This window comes from Aotus nancymaae, unplaced genomic scaffold (genome assembly GCF_030222135.1).
Source record: "Aotus nancymaae isolate 86718 unplaced genomic scaffold, 86718_ANA_hifiasm-v0.15.2.pri h1tg000003l, whole genome shotgun sequence".
Taxonomy (NCBI): Eukaryota; Metazoa; Chordata; class Mammalia; order Primates; family Aotidae; genus Aotus; species Aotus nancymaae.
This window is the reverse complement of record NW_026988414.1, coordinates 22,814,008-22,832,502: the sequence shown is the minus strand read 5'-3', so window position 1 is coordinate 22,832,502 and position 18,495 is coordinate 22,814,008. Positions and strand designations below refer to the sequence as shown.

Genomic DNA, 18,495 nt, shown 5'->3' with positions numbered 1-18,495 from the left:
AATTTAGTTGAATGCTTTTTCTGCATCATCGCTATGAAAATATATCTTTTCTAATCTGTGAATGCAAAAAACTGTACACATTTTTCTAATATTGATATAATCTTGCATTCTTAGAATAAGGTCAGTAACCCAGGACTTTTCACTTGGAGAGTCAGAAGAAGCTAGATGTTACCAGAATAGAAACTATCTACTTTAAACTGTACAGTGCCAGTCCTACTTGTTTATCTCAAAACCCTGCCTCCTCCATGACATCACAGCTGACTCATCCATGCCTTCTCTGAGCTTTTAGAGTATGTACCATTGACGATAGTCATTTGATGCTTTGCATGTGCTATTCTATTCGTGACCTACCTACTAACCAGAATATAAGCCCCTAAAAAAACAGCAAAAAATAAGCACACAATAAATCCTTGCTTAAAATGCTTAAAATATCCTTGTGGATGAGATGGGGAAACATGAGGTGGGTAATAATACAGCATTCTCAGAAAATGAGACTTTTGGACATATGAGTTTTCTAAAGAGCTGCTGTTTTAATCTCCTAACACTGAAACTTTAAAATCATTCTAAATTGTACTTCCCTGCTTTGTTAATCGAGTATTCTGGCCATGCTTAATATACTTGGTTTTAACTTTTCTTGTTAAGGACAGTCAATTATGAAGAATACCAGTTATGGAGTTGTGGTGGAGACATAGCTGTAGATACACAATGTGTGGGGTGGATGCAAAACCTCAGCTGTGACCCTGAACAAGACTTTAACAGGAAAAAAAAAAAAGGTGGGTGGTGGTGGTGGGGGGGCGGCAGGCATTCTTCCCCTTTGGCATTGGCCTCTAACTCTCAGCAGTGATTTATACTTTTCTTCCTCTGCTCTCCTACTCTTCCCTGGCTTCTTTTACCCCAGAATTACACAACGCAGAGCTGTAAGACTGATACATTTTTAGCAGTGATACTGTGAAAAGTTGCCATTTCTCCAGATTACAACCTTCTAGCTTGTTTTTCCATTGTGTACTATCTTTTTCTGTGGACCTCACTGCTGCTTCTAATCTCTAGAGAAGACGCAGCATACGATGTAGCAAAGAGAACCATCTGGAGCCAGGGTACCTGGATTCAAAACCCAGTTTGGCACTTACAGTTGAAAGCCCTAATGACAAATTATTTAACCTCACTATTCCTCAGTTTCTTCACCCATACCATAAGAATATATACCTACCTCACATGATTGTTATGAAAATTAAATGAGTTAATATTTACAAAGTGCTTAGAACCTGGCCTACCACATAGTATGCATTACATAGGTGCTATTTTAAAAATGGATAAAATACTATCAACTTCAACTCCACCACTTTCTTCTCTCTCTGCCTCTTAAATTGTTCTAGTATTTCTCGTTTTGGTTGTGTTTGCGCTAGTGGAGACGGGAAGAGGGATGGGTCTGACATTACTGGGGGATCCCAGCGCCGCTTCCCACTGGTCAGAGCCTCTATCAGACACATAGGGGAAAAGGGAGGGAGAGTGTCAGGTATATTCATTACTGCTCTGTTAGCCATGCGAAGGTAGAGATGTTTATTTAACTAGCATAACAGGAATCCAGGGACATGTGTGACTGCTGTTTTCAAATATTTGCAGGGATGGGCTGGAGAAGAGATAATAGCATTTAGAATTCTATACAACAGCTACAGGCTCCCCGTCCCTGAACATGTTTAAGCAGGGTACTGGTGGCCAGGTGTCAAGGATGCTATAAGAGTTTTTAAAGTCAGATAATCTTTCAGATTTCTTCTACCTCTAAAGTCTTGGTAATCCTAGTATGAGTCACTAAGTGGTTACAACCTACGTGTGAGTCACACATCGCCAATGCGCTCCCGAAGGCGCAGAATTCACTCCCCACAGTGCTTGGCATCTTACCACAGACCTAAGTGAGGAATTCTAGCCCTGGAGCTGCATATAACCCAGCTCAGAAGAACAAAAACTTTCCTAAAACTCAGGGCGCCAGTTAGCTGATTAGCAAATACAATAACGCACACATCCCAAACGGGACTTGGCAAAACGGTGTGCATCTGGATTAACTGCCGGACAGTCTCACGTCACTCTTCCACGAGGCCGGACAGACGCGGACAGAAGTGAGCAGCAGTAGGTTCAGGGGAAGGGGCAGGGTGGCCGGGATGAATGGGAGCCCGGCGAGCTGACCCACGGCGGGGAGGGACAATGGCCCGGGGAGCGCATGCTGGGCGGGGAGGCCGGGAGGAACGCCCCGGGCGGAGGGGCCGGGACCGGGACCGGGATGCGAACCGGTGATGAAGTTGGTTAAGCTGCGGCAACGAGGAGGACCCTAAGTGTCAGCGGGGGACGGGGGACGGGGCCCGGAGGTCCTCCCTGCCTCGGGTGCTGGGTTCGGCCGCTCGCCCCCCGGAGGGGGACTCGCCCGGCCAGGGGCCCCAGAAGCCGCAGCCTCGGACACAGGCCCGGCCCGGCCCCCGCGCCCCGCAGCCTCCCTTGCTGCCGGGTCCACTCAGCCCCGCCGCGGGATTTCGGATTGTTCCAGTCTCTTGCCGCCGGGGCCGGGGCCCGTCCAGGAGCCCCATAAGGTCGGTCGGACAACGCCGCAGTGCCGGCGCCAAAAGTGGGGCAGCCGCTGCCTCCCGTCCGGTCGTGCGAGCGGCGGCCGCCATCGCGGGCCGCAGCGGGAGAGAGACGAGGGGCCGCGCCGGGCGCCACTTTACCTGAGAAACCAGCGGGAGCAGCGTCTGCTCCACCGAGCGAGTTTTGATCTCCAGTCCCGAGTCCAGGGCGAAGCCCGAAGGGCCGGAGCCGTAGACAGCTCCGGCGCCGGCAACGCCGGCGGGTCCAGGAGAGGCGGCCATGGCCCTCGGTCTGTCCCGCAGCCCGGACTCCGCGCCACTGCGAGCCCGCCGCCAGTCAGCCCACCCGCTCGCGGCGGCGGCGACAGGACACCCGCGCCGCCCGCCCCGCGCCGCCAGGGGCCCGCCCCCTCAGGGCTCCGCCCCCAGCCGTGAGCACCCGCCGCCCGTATCCCGTGTGGCCCCGCCCACCCTCGGTCTCAGCCCCGCCCCCACACTCCAGTCTTGGGTGGGTTCTCTGCAGCCCCGCCCCCTAAGCCTGGTCCCATCCCCGCCCCGCCCCTATCTCGTCTCAGGCCCCTCTTCCATGGATTCCAGCCACCATCTCCCCAGGCTGGCTAGTAGAAACAAAACAACCTGAGTCTCCCACGGCCACATGGCCTCCTCTTACTGGGACAGACAACCGTCCCAAGCAAAGCTTCCCGTCCTCTCGACAGGTGACTCACCCTAAATCAGCTCTGAATTCCCGCAAAGACTTCTGGAAGCTGTGCTGGGGTTGAAACTAGTATAACAAAATCAGAATCAAGTCTGTCGGGAGGGGCCTTTCCCATCGGACCGGAATTCCAGTGGTAATGTGTTTCTGGGGCTTCTCTGGAAGGTCCCATCTCCACTCCACCTGCTCATTCTTTCACCATGTATTTCTTACAAACAGCGTGGGCTGGATTGAAGGGGGAACATTTGATCATGTAATATTTATGGAGTATCTGGGTATTCGGCAGGAAGTCAGTATATCTTTCAGACTACTGTTTATTGTTCAAAAGAAATTTAAATAACATGAAAAAGCCTCATCTGTTCAACACTACTTCTGAAAACTACTTTTCAAAGTTTTTTCCTAGTGCCAGGCCCAGAGCAGTTTCTTTATAACTGTTCATCGCATGAAAACCTTCCAGAGAAGCCCCAGAAACACATTACTACTGGAATTTCGGTCCCACGGGAAAGGCCCCTCCCGACAGACTTCATTCTGGTTTTGTTCTACCAGTTTCAACCCTAGCACAGCTTCCAATAGTGTGTATTTCTGACAACTCACTTAAGGGGAAGGATAAGAATCAGTTTTGTAAGCACAACCCTGAGCTCACAGAGCCCCACGATAGGGGCGGGGAGCTGAAAACTCCTACCCTAAGGTCTCCAGGAGCAAGGCCAAAAGGAGGTTGTCAGCAGTATGCACACTGTGAAGGAGTTCCAGGCTTAAGCAACAGACTGAGAAGCATGAAGAAATGTTTTGTGAATTATATCTACCAATGAGAACCTATCAGAGTAAAAAAGAATCTGAGGCTCCCAGTCCACCGGACACCTTGGCCTGGATCATTTCTCCTTCCATAACACCACATTGATGAGCTGGGTATGATCAACCTGAGGCATCAAAAAGCTCTTTCCCAAGTATCATTAAAAAGTGCTTCGTGGTGCTTCCACCTGTCGCTTCAACTTCATCCACCTACCAGTGCTGTGCAGCTGTCTTTGGTATTGAAGATAGCCAAGCTTCAGCTTCTTTTTCTTCAAAAAGCACAGGTCCTTAATCCAATTTTTTCTTCCAATTCTTACTTCTCAGCCAACCATCTCACCACTTCCTTACCTACCACAAGGCCACCTTCCCCTGTGCACGGAGGGCCCTTGATCTCTTCAAGGCACCCAGTGTCCACTCCCCAGACACACAAAAAGTTGACAGTATTTCATAAGAATTCAGTGTATGCAATGGTGCTGGAGGAAATGGCAAGATAGAAGGCCTAAGAGACAGATGGATTCATGAAAGTTTGGCTTCACAAAAGATTGAGTTTTTCAAAAGAGAGGAGATTGTTTACCACCTGATTCATTCAACACTAGTAATTTTATTTCAAAATATAATTTTTCACATTTACAAAGAAGTTACATCAGTAAGTTGTCAAAGCAAGTTAAAGCTAAGAAACAGCATTTGTGTGAGAATAGAGAATATTTATTGTTATATTCGAATATTCTTTACTTTCAAGTTGCCTCTCCTTTGCCTTAGAACCCAGAGATGATACATTTTCAAAAAGTTATGTAAGCAATTACAACTCTATATCCAATCGTAGTTCAAAATCAAATGGTATTTGAAATACATTCCAGTCACCTAAATAAGTGGCACTGCAAAGGGCAAAGAAGGGTTTTTGGGATGGCTACAATGAGAGTTACATCTGCTGGATCACTGCAATAAAAAAGAAGTGGTGTTTGATAAGCCAAAATGATCAGGATTTGCTTCCATACTTTTCACTGTAAAATATGAAGCTGGCAGAAAGCTAGTAAGGAACCAGGTGTCTAGTAAAGCACTCTGGACTTGGAGTCAGAAGTTCTGCAACTGAATTCTGGCTCCATCATTTTGTGATATAAACTTAGGGGAGTATCACCAACAACTTTCAGAGCCTCCAGAGTTCCCCCATCTGTACAACAAGGATAATATTGTCTATCTCACAGGGCTGTTACAAAAGGTGTGTGATAACTATAAAGTGCCATACAAAAGCATTATTAAAATGTAGTATCAATATATCACCACTGTATTTGCACATTAGTTGATCCTTGAAAAACCTGCAAAGTTAAACACAAATACTGATTTTACACACCACCGGTGGAAAAGAATCTCTATACCTTAAGTATAGCTCTGAATGGCAAATATGCTTGCTTTCTAGTAACTCACTAAACTTCAAGATTTATTATAGACTGAATGGTACCACAGTAACAGATCTATCATTCAGTATTTCCATAGGGATGTCTTCTCAAAGAGCTGTAAACCTGATCGAGGGCCATGTTTCCCGAAGTCCTTTGAGATGCTCTGAGGAATGGAGAAGGGAAGTGCAGTCTAAGGTCAAACAGTCTCTGTCCCCTCTTATAAATTCACAATATGTAATAGCATGTTCAAAACTTTACAGAAAGGAAACAAACTCAGCATTCCTTCATTTTAATTGACCATGGAATCTCCCACCCACAACACACACATACTTTTTTTCTCTTACATCTATTAAAATCTCTTGGAACTACTGCTATAAGGAATACATTTTGCCAAAAGCTGCTCAACCATGAGGAAAAGGAAAGAGAAGTAGAACATGGACTGACAGAAAAAAAGAACTCTATTCTACTCTGAATTCTGTTACCAACTGGCTGTATGACTATGTCAGACAAACCACTTAAACCTATGAATTTGTGTCTTTCTCTAGAAAATGACAGGACCACCTCATTTTAGAAGGCCCATTCTAGCACAGAATTTCTAAAACTCTAGTAGACACAACAACTTGATTTATAACTGTCTTAAACTATCAAAAATAGCCAATCGGTGGCTGCAGACAGCATGTATTTTTTTTTTTTTTTGCAGGTTCCCCATAATCAGTAAGTAATAAAATAAATATATTTTGATGGTAGAAAGTTGAAAGACAAGAAACTAATAAAAATTAAAAATATTTGTTTTTAGCTGGAACTAGTATTTGAAGTATGCTGCCAGAGGCTAGTTTCACTGTAAAACACACAAAGTCCTACTGTAATATTCTTGTAAGGGTCTTAGGAGGCCCCTCAGAGGACACTGCAAGGGTCAGGGCTAGAGTATGAGAAGTCCGAAGGGTTTTTTGTGTTGTTGGTTTTTTTCTCCTACAAACCCTGAGGTTGAAAGCTCTGGATGGCTCACCTAAATTACTTTGGTCTAATCTAACCCCTCATGGCCTGAATTTCTGTTTCTTGCCCAGTAGTGACACATTCCTTAGGCACTAATATAACCTAAATGGAAACCACAAGTCCTATGGAGTCCAGATAGGTCACGATGGTTTCATGTTAAGATTAAGGTGAGCCAGAAGATCTCATCTGCAAGCCATTTAGTAGCCCTTTGACTGTAATAAGTAGCTTCCACTTTCAAAGGCTATACAGTCTGTTTACACACAGGGTCTCCATGTAACATGTTGGATTTCTTCCCACTGTCATGGGTCAACCCACACTAGTTTCAGAAGTCAAGGGAAAACTGCCAGCTAACCACTTCTGATCAAAGAAGGTGTGAAGAAACCTCACAATTTTAAAAATAACTAAGACCAGCATGTAAGGTGGTCTGACAGAGATCACTTGCAGGAACAGACACTGATAGAACTTTTGAACCCAAACAGCACTCATGACATGGAATTCATGCTGAAAATCCCATGCCTTCTTCTCTCTCAGCAAAGAAAGGAGCATACCTGTGTGGAGAGCTTGTATTTTCTGCCCTCCCCTCTATTCAGTTCACAACTGAATAGTGAATGTGAACTTGAAACTAATCTTATTAATCTATAAAATGCAAGATATTATGACAGATTTCTGTACTCGGTTTTTACTGAAGTTACTTCTTCATCAATGTATGGTCTGTTCCTGGAGAAACTTCCTCTTTGTGGGTCAAATTCTGACTGAGAGTCTAAAGGCAGGTTATCTTTTAGACTTGAGCTTAAAACTCCTACCTTTTCATACCACTTGATTTCTGTTGCCCTGTGAAAATTCTGTAATCCTTCCTCACTGCATCTGAGGAATCATGCTGGGATGCTTCTTTCTGGTTCAGAGGGTTCCAAGATGACCTCCCCAGCTGGTGGACCTTCCTAGTCCTGATGCTGTTGCTGTAGCAATGGGGCAGTTCAAGTTTCCTGATCATGGCCGTAAAGCACTCTGGGGCACCTCTGCTCCTGATATTTCGGGGTAATATTACATCATTGCTGCTAATTTTGGTAGCTCTATTCTCTTAAAGCCCTCTAATAACCTGGTATTTATGCTAATAATTATCCCCCAGCAACAAACATTAACTCTAGTTTTTTGCAATATCACTTTATACAGCTAAAAGCACTTTGTATGTGCATAGTAACTCATTGTATATATTTGTCTCTTATGAATATGTGCTAATTACAGCTATAAATAAATCAATCTATACAACAAAAACGAACTTGATTTCTTTTTTAGCCTTTTAATGCAAAAAATTTAAATTTAGTATTATATATGATCTGGCTAAGAGCAAGAGGCCTTCTTACGAGCAATCTCCATCACCTTGTATAGTGCCTGGCATGGAGCATAGAGTTTACCAAACTCTCAAGAAATGTTTTAGTGAAGGAATGATTGACTAAAGAAGAGAATGAGTTACTAAGTGACCAAATCTAATACTTAGTGGAATAGCTGACTATAATTGCTAAAGGATTCATAACAGAAATGAGATCTGTATGTAGTCTACTGCATATAGTCAGAAGTCCTCATGGTAACCTTTTCTAAATGAAATTTGTCTTAAGTAGTGTAAGAATAAATTTAAGCTAATTATAATTATCAGTGACTTCTTAGGGAGATGTTTTAGAAAAAATTATTAGTATTTCTACCTTTAAATACTTACCAAAAAGGAAATCTTCAACACTTAAGAACCACCCGCACTTTTTTTTTCCTTTGGGACAGAGTCTCACTCTCTCACCCAGGCTGGGGTACAGTGGCACCATCTTGGCTCACTGCAGCCTCAACCTCCTGGGTTCAGGTGATCCTCCTACCTCAGCCTCCTGAGTAGCTGGGATTATAGGCACACTACCAGGCTCAACTAATTTTTTGTAGAGACAGGGTTTTGCCATGTTGCCTAGGCTAATCTTAAACCTCTGGGCTCAAGTGGTCTACCCGCCTTGGCCTTCCAAAGTGCTGGGATTACAGGCGTGAGCCACCACCTACAGCCTGGCCGAGAAGCTGTTCTCCTCCACATTCCCTTGGGAGAAGAGGATAGGCCTGATGATTGTTGTAAACAGTAGCAAGGTTCAGCTAAGAGCAACAGTCCACTCCCAGCCCTGTCATATACTATAGGACAAGTCTTCATTCATAACAAATGGATAGCAACACCTATTTCATAATAATGGGAAAACTGCATACAATATTTAGAAGAAACACTAGTACAACAGAGTCTGCAGACAATGGAGTCAAAGATCTGAGGCTGAATCCTACTAAACTTACGACTTTGAGTTGGTCACTTTTCTGAAACTTAGCTTCCCCATCAGTATAAAACTAATGTAAAATAATATAAAGTTATATGAAAGCTGATGTGACATACTTGTGAAATAATATGTGCAAAAGGATTTTGTAAAATGTAAAGCACTATGCTGGTTATTGTGATATCTGAGATTTTTTTAAAGTTGCAATTCAATTCAACAAGCATTCATTTAGAGTCATGTGCAAGGCATAGTGCTAAGAGATGGGAAAATACTACATAAATATAAAATTCTGCTGAAAACTAACTTATTAGCAGAGTTCCAAATAATGAAACAGGGATACATTTAACAAATCAGAGTATTGCTACACCTGAGATTTTTCACTTAAAACATTTGGAAGGAGAAAACCTAATAACAGCATGAATTTTATCATATTGGTACCTTTCATAGCAGCTTAATAAGTATTTCGCTTCAATGCGGTCAGCCATGTTTTAGAATTTTGCAATAGTGTAACAGAGCATGAAGAGAAAAGGAAGAGGAGGAAGAGCTTCAGTCTTTTATCTCTTAGGGTTACAACATAAAACTGAACATCAAATAAGCCACCTCACCCTTACACTTATGATTTATTCTTTCTTAAAGAGGGTACCATACATTGTGCGAGAAGGGTAGAAGACTCATTTTTCCTCACTCAACTACACTCTCAAAAGTGAAAGCCCTCTTCCTTGAAAAGTGACTGTCTTAGAAAAGTTTAACAATAGATTTCTTAAACCAAGAAAAAAATTACACCATATATTCTTTTAACAGCAGGTAGTTTAGAGTTCTTAAAATAACTTTATAAATACATAATACAAAGTGGAAAAATTTCAAGCCATGGAACCAGTGTATAAAATGAAACTTTTCAAGCCATCTTAGCAAGAGTTAAGTGAGCAAACCACCAATTCTGAACTCCCAAACTGTGTTTTAAAATACAAAGCAGCCCGCAGCAAGTTCTCTCTTATCCAGACATTCTGTATGTAAGGCCAGGAGGCTTCTGCTTCTTTCCTGGGTTCTGCTTGCTAGGCACAGCTGAAAGGGCAGAAGGCCACAGCTGGGCTGAACTCACTGTCAAGTTTGAATTTCCAAGAAAAATCACTGCAGAGGAAACCACGTCAACCTACTGAGGATTTCAGATCTTCAGAAATGTCACGGAAAGTCCTAAAAGAAGAAAAGACGGAATGATTAGTTGATTACCATACAACAGTAACTTATTTTAAAAATCTTTGGAGCCCTGAGATTATATAGTCACTACTTTTTCTTAAGATTTTCACTGAGTATTGTTTCAAAGTTGGCTAGTTGTTGCTCGTTCTTTATTAACAAGAATGCCATATTTTTGCTGGATCCATTGTCCAAAGGACTATTTCCCCAGACTCCCTTGAAACTACACATGACCATGTGACTACACTTTGGTTAACGAGATTTAAGTGGAAGTGTTGTGCAACTTCTGGGCAGGTCCTTAAAAGAGAAGAGCAATCTTCTTCAGCTCTTCCACCTTGTTACTGGCTGAAAGTGGATATGATGATTGATGTTAAGGAGAAAAAACACTAAGAGACCAAAGATTAAACGCTAAGTGGATATATTTTATTACAAAATAGAAACTGTAATCCAACAGGAAGTCCAAGCTCTGAGAGATGTGATTTAGTGCAGGAGAAATGGGGTAGGTCTTTTCATCAAATGACCTTGTACTTATACTGTTTCTGACCCACATTAAACAAGCTAAGCGAATGATGTTATTGGCAGGTAATATCTGGGCTGGATGAAGGTGGCTGAGCTGCATACATATGCCTGGCTGCTGCATACATGAGGTGTCTATCTCAGGACTGTAGTAGCTAGCTCCCTTTTGCTACATAATTTATATGTCTGAGCTGGGATAAGTCGCCTAGTTAAATTTACATCTGTGTTGGCAGCCAAATGGCCAGGTCAGAATTTATCAGTGAACATAAGCTCAAGCACCTATATTAGACAAAAATGCCTCATACCAGTATATCACGATAGAGAGAGGCTGGGACCAGATGTTTATGTAACAGTCATTCAAGCCCTGGATGGCCTTCTTTTACACAAGCAAGAAATAAACTACTAGCTTGTTTAAGTCACTGTTACTTTGAGTCCTGTTGATGATGGGGTTTTTGTTTAGTTTTTGGTTATGTACAGCCTAAACTATCTTAAATGATACAGATATAAAGCAGAGTTTATTATCATTCTTTTAGATAGAAGTTATATTGCTCCTTTACAATAATACTACATATTAGATATACAGAAAAAATTTGACTTTCCTTTTTTTTTTTTTTTTGAGACAAGGTCTTACTCTGTTGCCCAGGCTGGAGTACACTGGTGCTATCTCGGCTCACTGCAACCTCTGTCTCCCGGGCTCAAGCCATCCTCCCACCTCAGCCTCCTAAGCAGCTGGGACTACAGGGAACATGACATCGCACCTAGCTAATTTTTGTAGAGACAGGGTTTTGCCATGTTGCCCAGGCTGGTCTCGAACTCCTGAGCTCAAGTGATCTGCTCACCTTGGCCTCCCGAAGTGCTGGGATTACAGGCATGAGCCATCATGCCCAGCCCCAAATAATTTTAATGTTATAATAAAAGTTATATTAGTTACATAAATAATATAATGTATACTAAGTGATAAATTACATAATTATATTTATAAGTTAAATATAAGTTAATTTATAACATATTGTTATAAATTACATAATTATAAATTATAATTATGTAAATTATATTATGTTAATTTACAACCACATCACTATACTGTTTTTTCTTTATATATACACACACATACACTGTTGTTTCTTCATATATATATATATATATATAATTTCTTTTTTAAAGAGAGAGTTTCACTCTGTCACCCAGGTTGGAGTGCAGTGGTGTGATGATGTGATCACAGTTCCTGGGCTCAAGAAACTTTGGGCTCAAGCGATCATCTCACCTCAGCCTCCCAGGTAGCTGAGACTGAGCTATACCTAATTTTTTTTAATTTAATTTTTTGTAGACACAGGTTTTCTCTATGTTGCCAAGGCTGATCTTGAATTCCCAGCCTCAAGTAACTCTTCCACCTGTGTACAGTGCTAGGATTACAGGTGTGAGCCACCGTGCCTGGCAGACTTTTTTAATCATTGTGAAATAAAGCTAATTTTATTTAATAGCAATAACCAACTCTTGGTTATTGTCAACAAATTACTCCAGTTTTTAATTAGAAATAGAGCTAAAGGCTAGACAAAGTGGCTCACACCTGAAATCCCAGAGCTTTAGGAGGAGACTGAGGTAGGAGAATTGCTTGAGGCCAGGAGTTCAAGAGCAGCCTGGGCAACAGTGAGACCTCATCTCTAAAAAGAATTTAAAAATTATCCAGGCATGGTGGCATGTGCCTGTAGTCCCATTTAGTTGGGAGGCTAAGGTTGGAGGATCACTTGAGCCCAAAAGGCTGAGGCTGCAGTGAGCCTACGTCATGCCACTGCAGTCCAGACTGGGCAACAAAGTGAGACACTGCCTTAAAAAAAAAAAAAAAAAGAAAGAAAGAAATTGAAGTAGAATATAAGGTAAGTGTTCCAAAACCTTAGGGAACAGCTCACAGTAGTAGAAACTAAACATAACAAAAGCTTTCATTAGGTATAATCACCTAAAAACTCCTAAAACAAATAATCTGAACTTCACATGTAATTCCACAATCATGCTCCCTCCCTTATTCCTTTTCTCTCCTGACTCAATTCATACAAATACTTAGGAGGCTCATGGGCAAGGCAGAGATCAATTAAAGACTAATCTTGCAGCACGCAATGAGCAAAGTACTTCAATATCAAGGGGGCCAGAGGTAAAATGTTACAGAAAAGAAATTATCTTCAAGGATGTTCAGTTATCTCAAGGCTCTTTCAAGGATGGTGCCCTAAGCCTCTGGACCTCTGAAGCACATCTTTACAAGCACAGCTCTGCTTTCAGGAACTGTGGGTCTCCTGGCTATGGCTCCTGAGGCTTTGAGAGGGTATGTGTGACATGAATATACCAACCATTTTTAAAGATGCTGGCTGATCTAAGAATTGAAATGAAATTTTCTTTCCTTAAATATTTTTATCCTCTGAAAAAAAGTCCAAAAGTGAATATTTGTATATATATGTATGTTTATATGCATTAATATCTATCTATCTATCTATCTATCTATCTATCTATCTGCCTGCCTACCTATCTCAAATCAGTGTTTCTCAATCTTGATATTTTTCTGCATTATAAGATGTTTTGCAGCATCCCCAGCCTCTATCCACCTAGAACGACAATCGAAATTACTCCAGACATGAGAAAATGTCTGGGGAGAAAAAAAATCACCCCTACACTCCCATCAGAACTATTGCTCTAGATAGCTATTTTTCAGTCTCACCAAGTTTGTGATTTTACATTTGTCTACAGGCCAAGCTGGCTACTGTCTCAGAATATGAATTTTCAGGTAGCATTTAATTCTGAAAAGCCCTGGAAAATCTTTGCAAGCAATAGTCAAAACTTGGGTAATACTACAAAGCATTTTCTAACGCCCAATGGGGTTCTTTGACATCTTTTCAAATTTTTCAGATACCTGCAACTTTATATCTATAACTATTCACTTCCTCTAAATTATGAATGAAGATTTCTGCCTCAGAGCAAAGACACATGAAATAAGATCAAGGCTGTGGTTAGCCTAGTCACTGCTCTCTGTTGACAAGTAAGCTTAGCTATATAAACTTGAAATTCATACTTACTATTCAATTTTGTCTCCAGGCCAAGAAAGCCTCCAAAAGGACTCAGGAAAAAAACAAACAAACAAAACGAAACACGCAAAAAAAACCGCAACAACCTGAGGCAAGCTTAGAAATCAGTTACTAAGAGTCTTCCATCTCAATGTTATCTCTAAGTAGATAGGGTGTTAGGGTGGTGGAGGGAGGGGTGTATATATAGAAATAGAACCCTACTGAAGTAACAGTGATCTTGAACAAACCTCTAATTATCTCCAGGAAAACACTATCTATAGAGATGCAGAAATGATTTCGTTTTTGGCTTATTCCAGAGGCATAATTCTAACTAATCAGCAAAGCTCATAAAACTATAACTCTGCGTTAGAGAGAAATAGAGATAAATACTGCATTGATACTATTTTCTGAAAATGGTTGACATCCTATGTAAACCATCTGAATATAGTATTCTTTCCCAAATCATAAGGATTATTATTCTGCAAAGAACCACGGTTATAGAATTTCTTACCTAAGAATAAGCAATGCAGACTGGGACCACATGTGACTGGGGGACTAGAGGACTGTTAACATTTTACACCTCCTTTCAGAGCAACAGGGATTGTACAGTGTAGTCTCTCACTATTCTTTGCTCTTTGAAAATACTTTAGTATCTGCTTGTCCCAAAGTTCCAATGAGATCTTTACAAATTATTTCACCCCATACCCTCTTCCCTCCATGTAAATGTTTAAATCTTTTATGATTTAACAACTCAAGACTTGTTGACTCCCAGTCTTCTAGACATGCAGAAAAGTTGTGGATGCCTAAAAGTTACAACTAATTTAACTTACTTAGCTGGCTCCCCAGGGCTGAGTGTATGTTTCCTACACCTGCACCAGCATGCAATCCTGTGACAGAGCACATGCAACCACTACTATGCATATCCCCTCCCTTCCAACAAACTTGGAATAAAGTTCTAAGGCTAGGGTTTACTATGTCCCATCCTATTTTATCAGTCTCAGGTTGTACTGAAAAATTCTTTTCATCTAATCTACTTTTGGTTTCACTAATCCACATATTCAATAAAGCTTCACCTAGCACTTTCTATGCGCCAAACATTATGTTAGGAGTGGTAAAACAGTGGTAAACAAGTTAGATATAGCTCCCATTTTCAAAAAGCTTACCAACTGATGGGAAACACAATGAATTAAACATACATTTATGAAACATATATTTAGTTCCAACAGGAGAAGCATAAGATACTACAGGGACACAGCAAGGACTTCTTACCTAGTTCAGAGTTTCAGTAATGTTTCTCACAAAAAGGGTACTTTGAGTATAGACCATGATACTGGACTTGCCTAGGAGGGAAGTGGTATTCTTTAAGGAGGGGACAACATTGCAAAGATGACACTGCCTTCTGGTAACTAAAACAAGTTCAACGTGGCTGAAAAATAAAATGCAAGGCACTTAGCACAGAGATGAATCTGGAGAACAGACAGAAAAAATGCATGAGAAGTCTGACAGGGCAAATTAATGTGTCAACTTTATCTTGAAAGCCACAGGAAGCCACTGGGAATTTTAAACAGCAAGAGAATAGAATATTTATGCTTCAGAAAAACCAGAGAGGCTGTACTATGATGAACAGACTAGAGGGAGGCCAGACTAGAGGCAGGAACCAGTAATGGCTGCTGAAGAAATCCTGGCAGTGGGTCACACCATTGAGAGTAAAGAGGATGAAGAGATTTAGGAAATTTTCAAGTGACAGAAAGTAAATCAAACGTACTCCCTTCCCAGCCTGTTTACTCTCTTTTCCTCAATCTTCTAAAGTCGAATGACAGCCAGTACACCCCAACTGAAATTCTTAAGGTTGGCATAAAGACCTGGAGAAGTGCAGATGGTTTATGGAGAGTATCTTTATATCTCATTTTGCAGAGACCCAGAAATGGGGTTTCACCATATTGCCCAGGTTGGTCTCAAACTCCTGGGCTCAAATGATCACCTGCCTTGCTCTACCAAAGGGCTGGGATTACGGGCATGAGCCACCATGCCCAGCTGATACTCACTTTTGATTGTACTTTGGGTATTTAATTATGAAAGATATAAACTCAGGTTAAGAAAGCACTTAACAAAAACAGCCACAAGTTACTAAATCTTCCCTAAAGAAAGATAAAGCTGAGCTCCTAAAGGACCACACCCTAGTTGTCACCTTCACCACTGTCAAGGTGTAACAGGGGGCAAAGGAAAACTGTAATATGGAGAATAGCATCCCTGGAAGAGTTCCTGGGATATACCCCTTACAGGATTTTCTGGGCTTTAATATTCAGAGAATGCTGCTCAATTTTTAGAAGTGATGAAGTCTATCAAAGCAAGTCTGATTATCCTGTCCAAAAATCAAGAAAGTATACATGATTACAGGGGTGTTTCTGCCCTTCCCTAAACATCTCATCTCCCTAAACAAGCCCACTATTAATAGAGAACAGAAGAAGTGAAAGGTTCCAATTATTCAGTTGAGGCCAAAATAGTTGGGAGCCCAAGGCTGTGCTATATACACTACATTCTCACTATCAACAGTGAGCAACAGACAAGGTATTCCTTTCTACAATCCTTCCTTAGGGGAATGGGCATTCATCTGTGTGAAGATAGTTGTCTAACAAGTTTTTTTACAGTGTGCAATTAAGAGGTATGTCTGCCCAACCGTGTCTCACTCTTAATATGAGCCAAACACCTTCAATATCTGATAATGTGGTTCTGTTAATACAGGCTAGTGCCCCTTATCCGAAATGCTTGGGACCAGAAGTGATTTACATCTTTTTTGGATTTTGGAATATTTACATTAGACTAACTAGTTGAGCACCCCAAATCTGAGAATCCAGAATCCAAAATGCTGGCCAGGTGCAGTGGCTCATGCCTGTAATCCCAGCACTTTGGGAGGCCAAGGCAGGCAGATCACCTGAGGTCAGGAGTCCGAGACCAGCCTGGCCAACATGGCGAAACTCTGTCTTTACCAAAAATACAAAAATAGGGCATGGTGCCATGCGCCTATAGTTCCCGCTACTCAGGAAGCCGAGGCAGAAGAATTGTTTGAACTTGGGAGGCAGAGGTTGCAGTGAGCCGAGATTGCGCCACTGCACTCCAGTCTGGGTGACAGAGTGAGACTTTGTCTCAAAAAAAAATAAAAGAATCCAAAATGCTCCAATGAACATTTCCTTTGAGCATCACGTTGGCACTCAAAAAGTTTCAGATTGCGGTGTGTTTCCAGTTTGGGATTTGGGATGCTCAACATGTATGGCAAAGGTGGAGGGATTTTACAGATGTAAAAAATGTCCCTCATTAGCTGACTTTAAAAAGAAAAAAGAGATTATGCTGGGTGGCCTGGGTCTAATCAGGTGAGCTCTTCTTTCAAAAAGCCTAGGGATCAGAGACTGAAGTTAGAAAAATACTGCTGGCTTTGAAGAAGCAAAAACCCAGATTATGAGCTCTGCCTCTAGGAGCCATGAGCCTCAGTTATACAACTGCAAGGAAATGAACTGTGCCTACAACTGGACCGCTTGAAAGAGGACCCCAATCCACAGATGAAACCTCAACTCTGACTGCAGGTTGTCAGATCCTAAGCAGAGAACCCAACCAAGTTTTGCTTGAACTCCTGACCCACAGAAACTATATCGTAAATGGATGTTAAGTTGCTAAACATGTAATTGGTTACATGTCATACAAAACATAAACCTATATGCTAAAAAGGTATATTTTACTCTAAGGAAATAATACTTCAATAAAGGAGACCGAAAAAAAAATGTACAAGTAGAAATGGAAACCTCTATAGTGAGGTTACAAGATAAAGCTGAAGAAATCACCCAGAAAATGGAGCCAAAAAAACACTAGTGAAAAAAGAGAAAGGATTTAAAATGTGAAATGCCCAGTCCATGAAGGTTAATGTCAAAATAAATTCAATTTCTGAAAAAAGAAAAGGAAATCATGAAACAACTCAAGAAAAATGTCAGAACACCAGAACCAAGTTTTCAGTTTTAAAGGTCTTAGCAAGTGCCTATCAGGACAAAAAACATAGGTAAACAAAAAGATCCTATATGTCTTCAAACAGTTAAATTAACAAGAATCAAGAATAAAAATTGCTTCAGACTTTTAACAACAATCCTAGAAGCTAGAAAACAATGAAGGAATAAAGAAATGTTAAAGAAAAAATTTCAAGCATAGAATTCTCTAAATAGGAAAGCTATTGGATTAAGTATGACATTAGGAAAAGCTTTTCACATATGCATCATCCCTCAAAATTTACCACTGATGCATATTTTCCCAACAATTCTGTAAGAGGATGTGCTTTACCAAAAAGGAATAAATCAAGAAAGAAAATTATAGAGGGTATAAGAAATAAGGATTCCAAAGCAAGGGACAGTTGAGGGAATACCCAAGGTGACAGCTGCATGGTAAGCCAAAAGGACAGCACTCTGCTGGAGTAGAACAGAGCACTCAGGAGGGGCTTCTTCAGGAACACCAACCATGCGTGGTGCGGCTGAACATACCAAGAGGAGAAGTGAGTGCCTGGTACACAGCTGAGATGGGATTAGTTATAAGTACACTGAAAGCATCTTTATTAACTCAAGAGAAAGCAAAAGTCATATGGGTAAAGAAATATTAGAATATATGGCAAGGATCAAATACGAATATAATTTAAAGTCATAATAATGTAAAACCTGAATAGTGCTCTAACCAGTATCAGAGTTTGTTTTGGTGGAACGGGTAGTGAAAGTTAACGACTCACCTTCCAAGTGGGAAGTTACTAGATGATGCCTACACATGACCAAATCAGAAATAAACATGTCATTTCAAGATATGGAGGTAAATATCAAAATAATTAGGATAAAAAAAGTGGTTCCTCTTAGATAAAGGAAGAAGACCGAAGAAGGCAAAGGTCTTATTTTTCACTATGACTTTTGTAGAAATCTGGCTCTTTAAACGACATGCATGAATAACTTTGAAAGACAAAGGCTATATGGATCCTCA

General features: G+C 41.2%; 2 protein-coding genes across 4 annotated transcripts in view; both read right to left on the bottom strand.

Moving 5' to 3' along the window:
* CTNNAL1 (catenin alpha like 1) overlaps positions 1-2,909 on the bottom strand; it is a 70,979-nt gene extending 68,070 nt beyond the window's left edge. For 2 of the 3 annotated variants that reach the window (XM_012439046.3, XM_012439047.2), the window contains exon 1: positions 2,712-2,909. In XM_012439046.3, the coding sequence (XP_012294469.2) occupies positions 2,712-2,852 (141 nt within the window). In that variant the 5' untranslated portion in view covers positions 2,853-2,909. The remainder of the gene's footprint in view (positions 1-2,711) is intronic. The other variant, XM_012439048.3, reaches the window with a different exon arrangement.
* A 1,743-nt stretch (positions 2,910-4,652) lies between these two features.
* The window catches only part of TMEM245 (transmembrane protein 245), a 104,578-nt gene continuing 90,735 nt past the window's right edge, over positions 4,653-18,495 (bottom strand). The window contains exon 18 of the mRNA XM_012439043.2: positions 4,653-9,934. Within this exon, the coding sequence (XP_012294466.1) occupies positions 9,889-9,934 (46 nt within the window). The 3' untranslated portion in view covers positions 4,653-9,888. The remainder of the gene's footprint in view (positions 9,935-18,495) is intronic.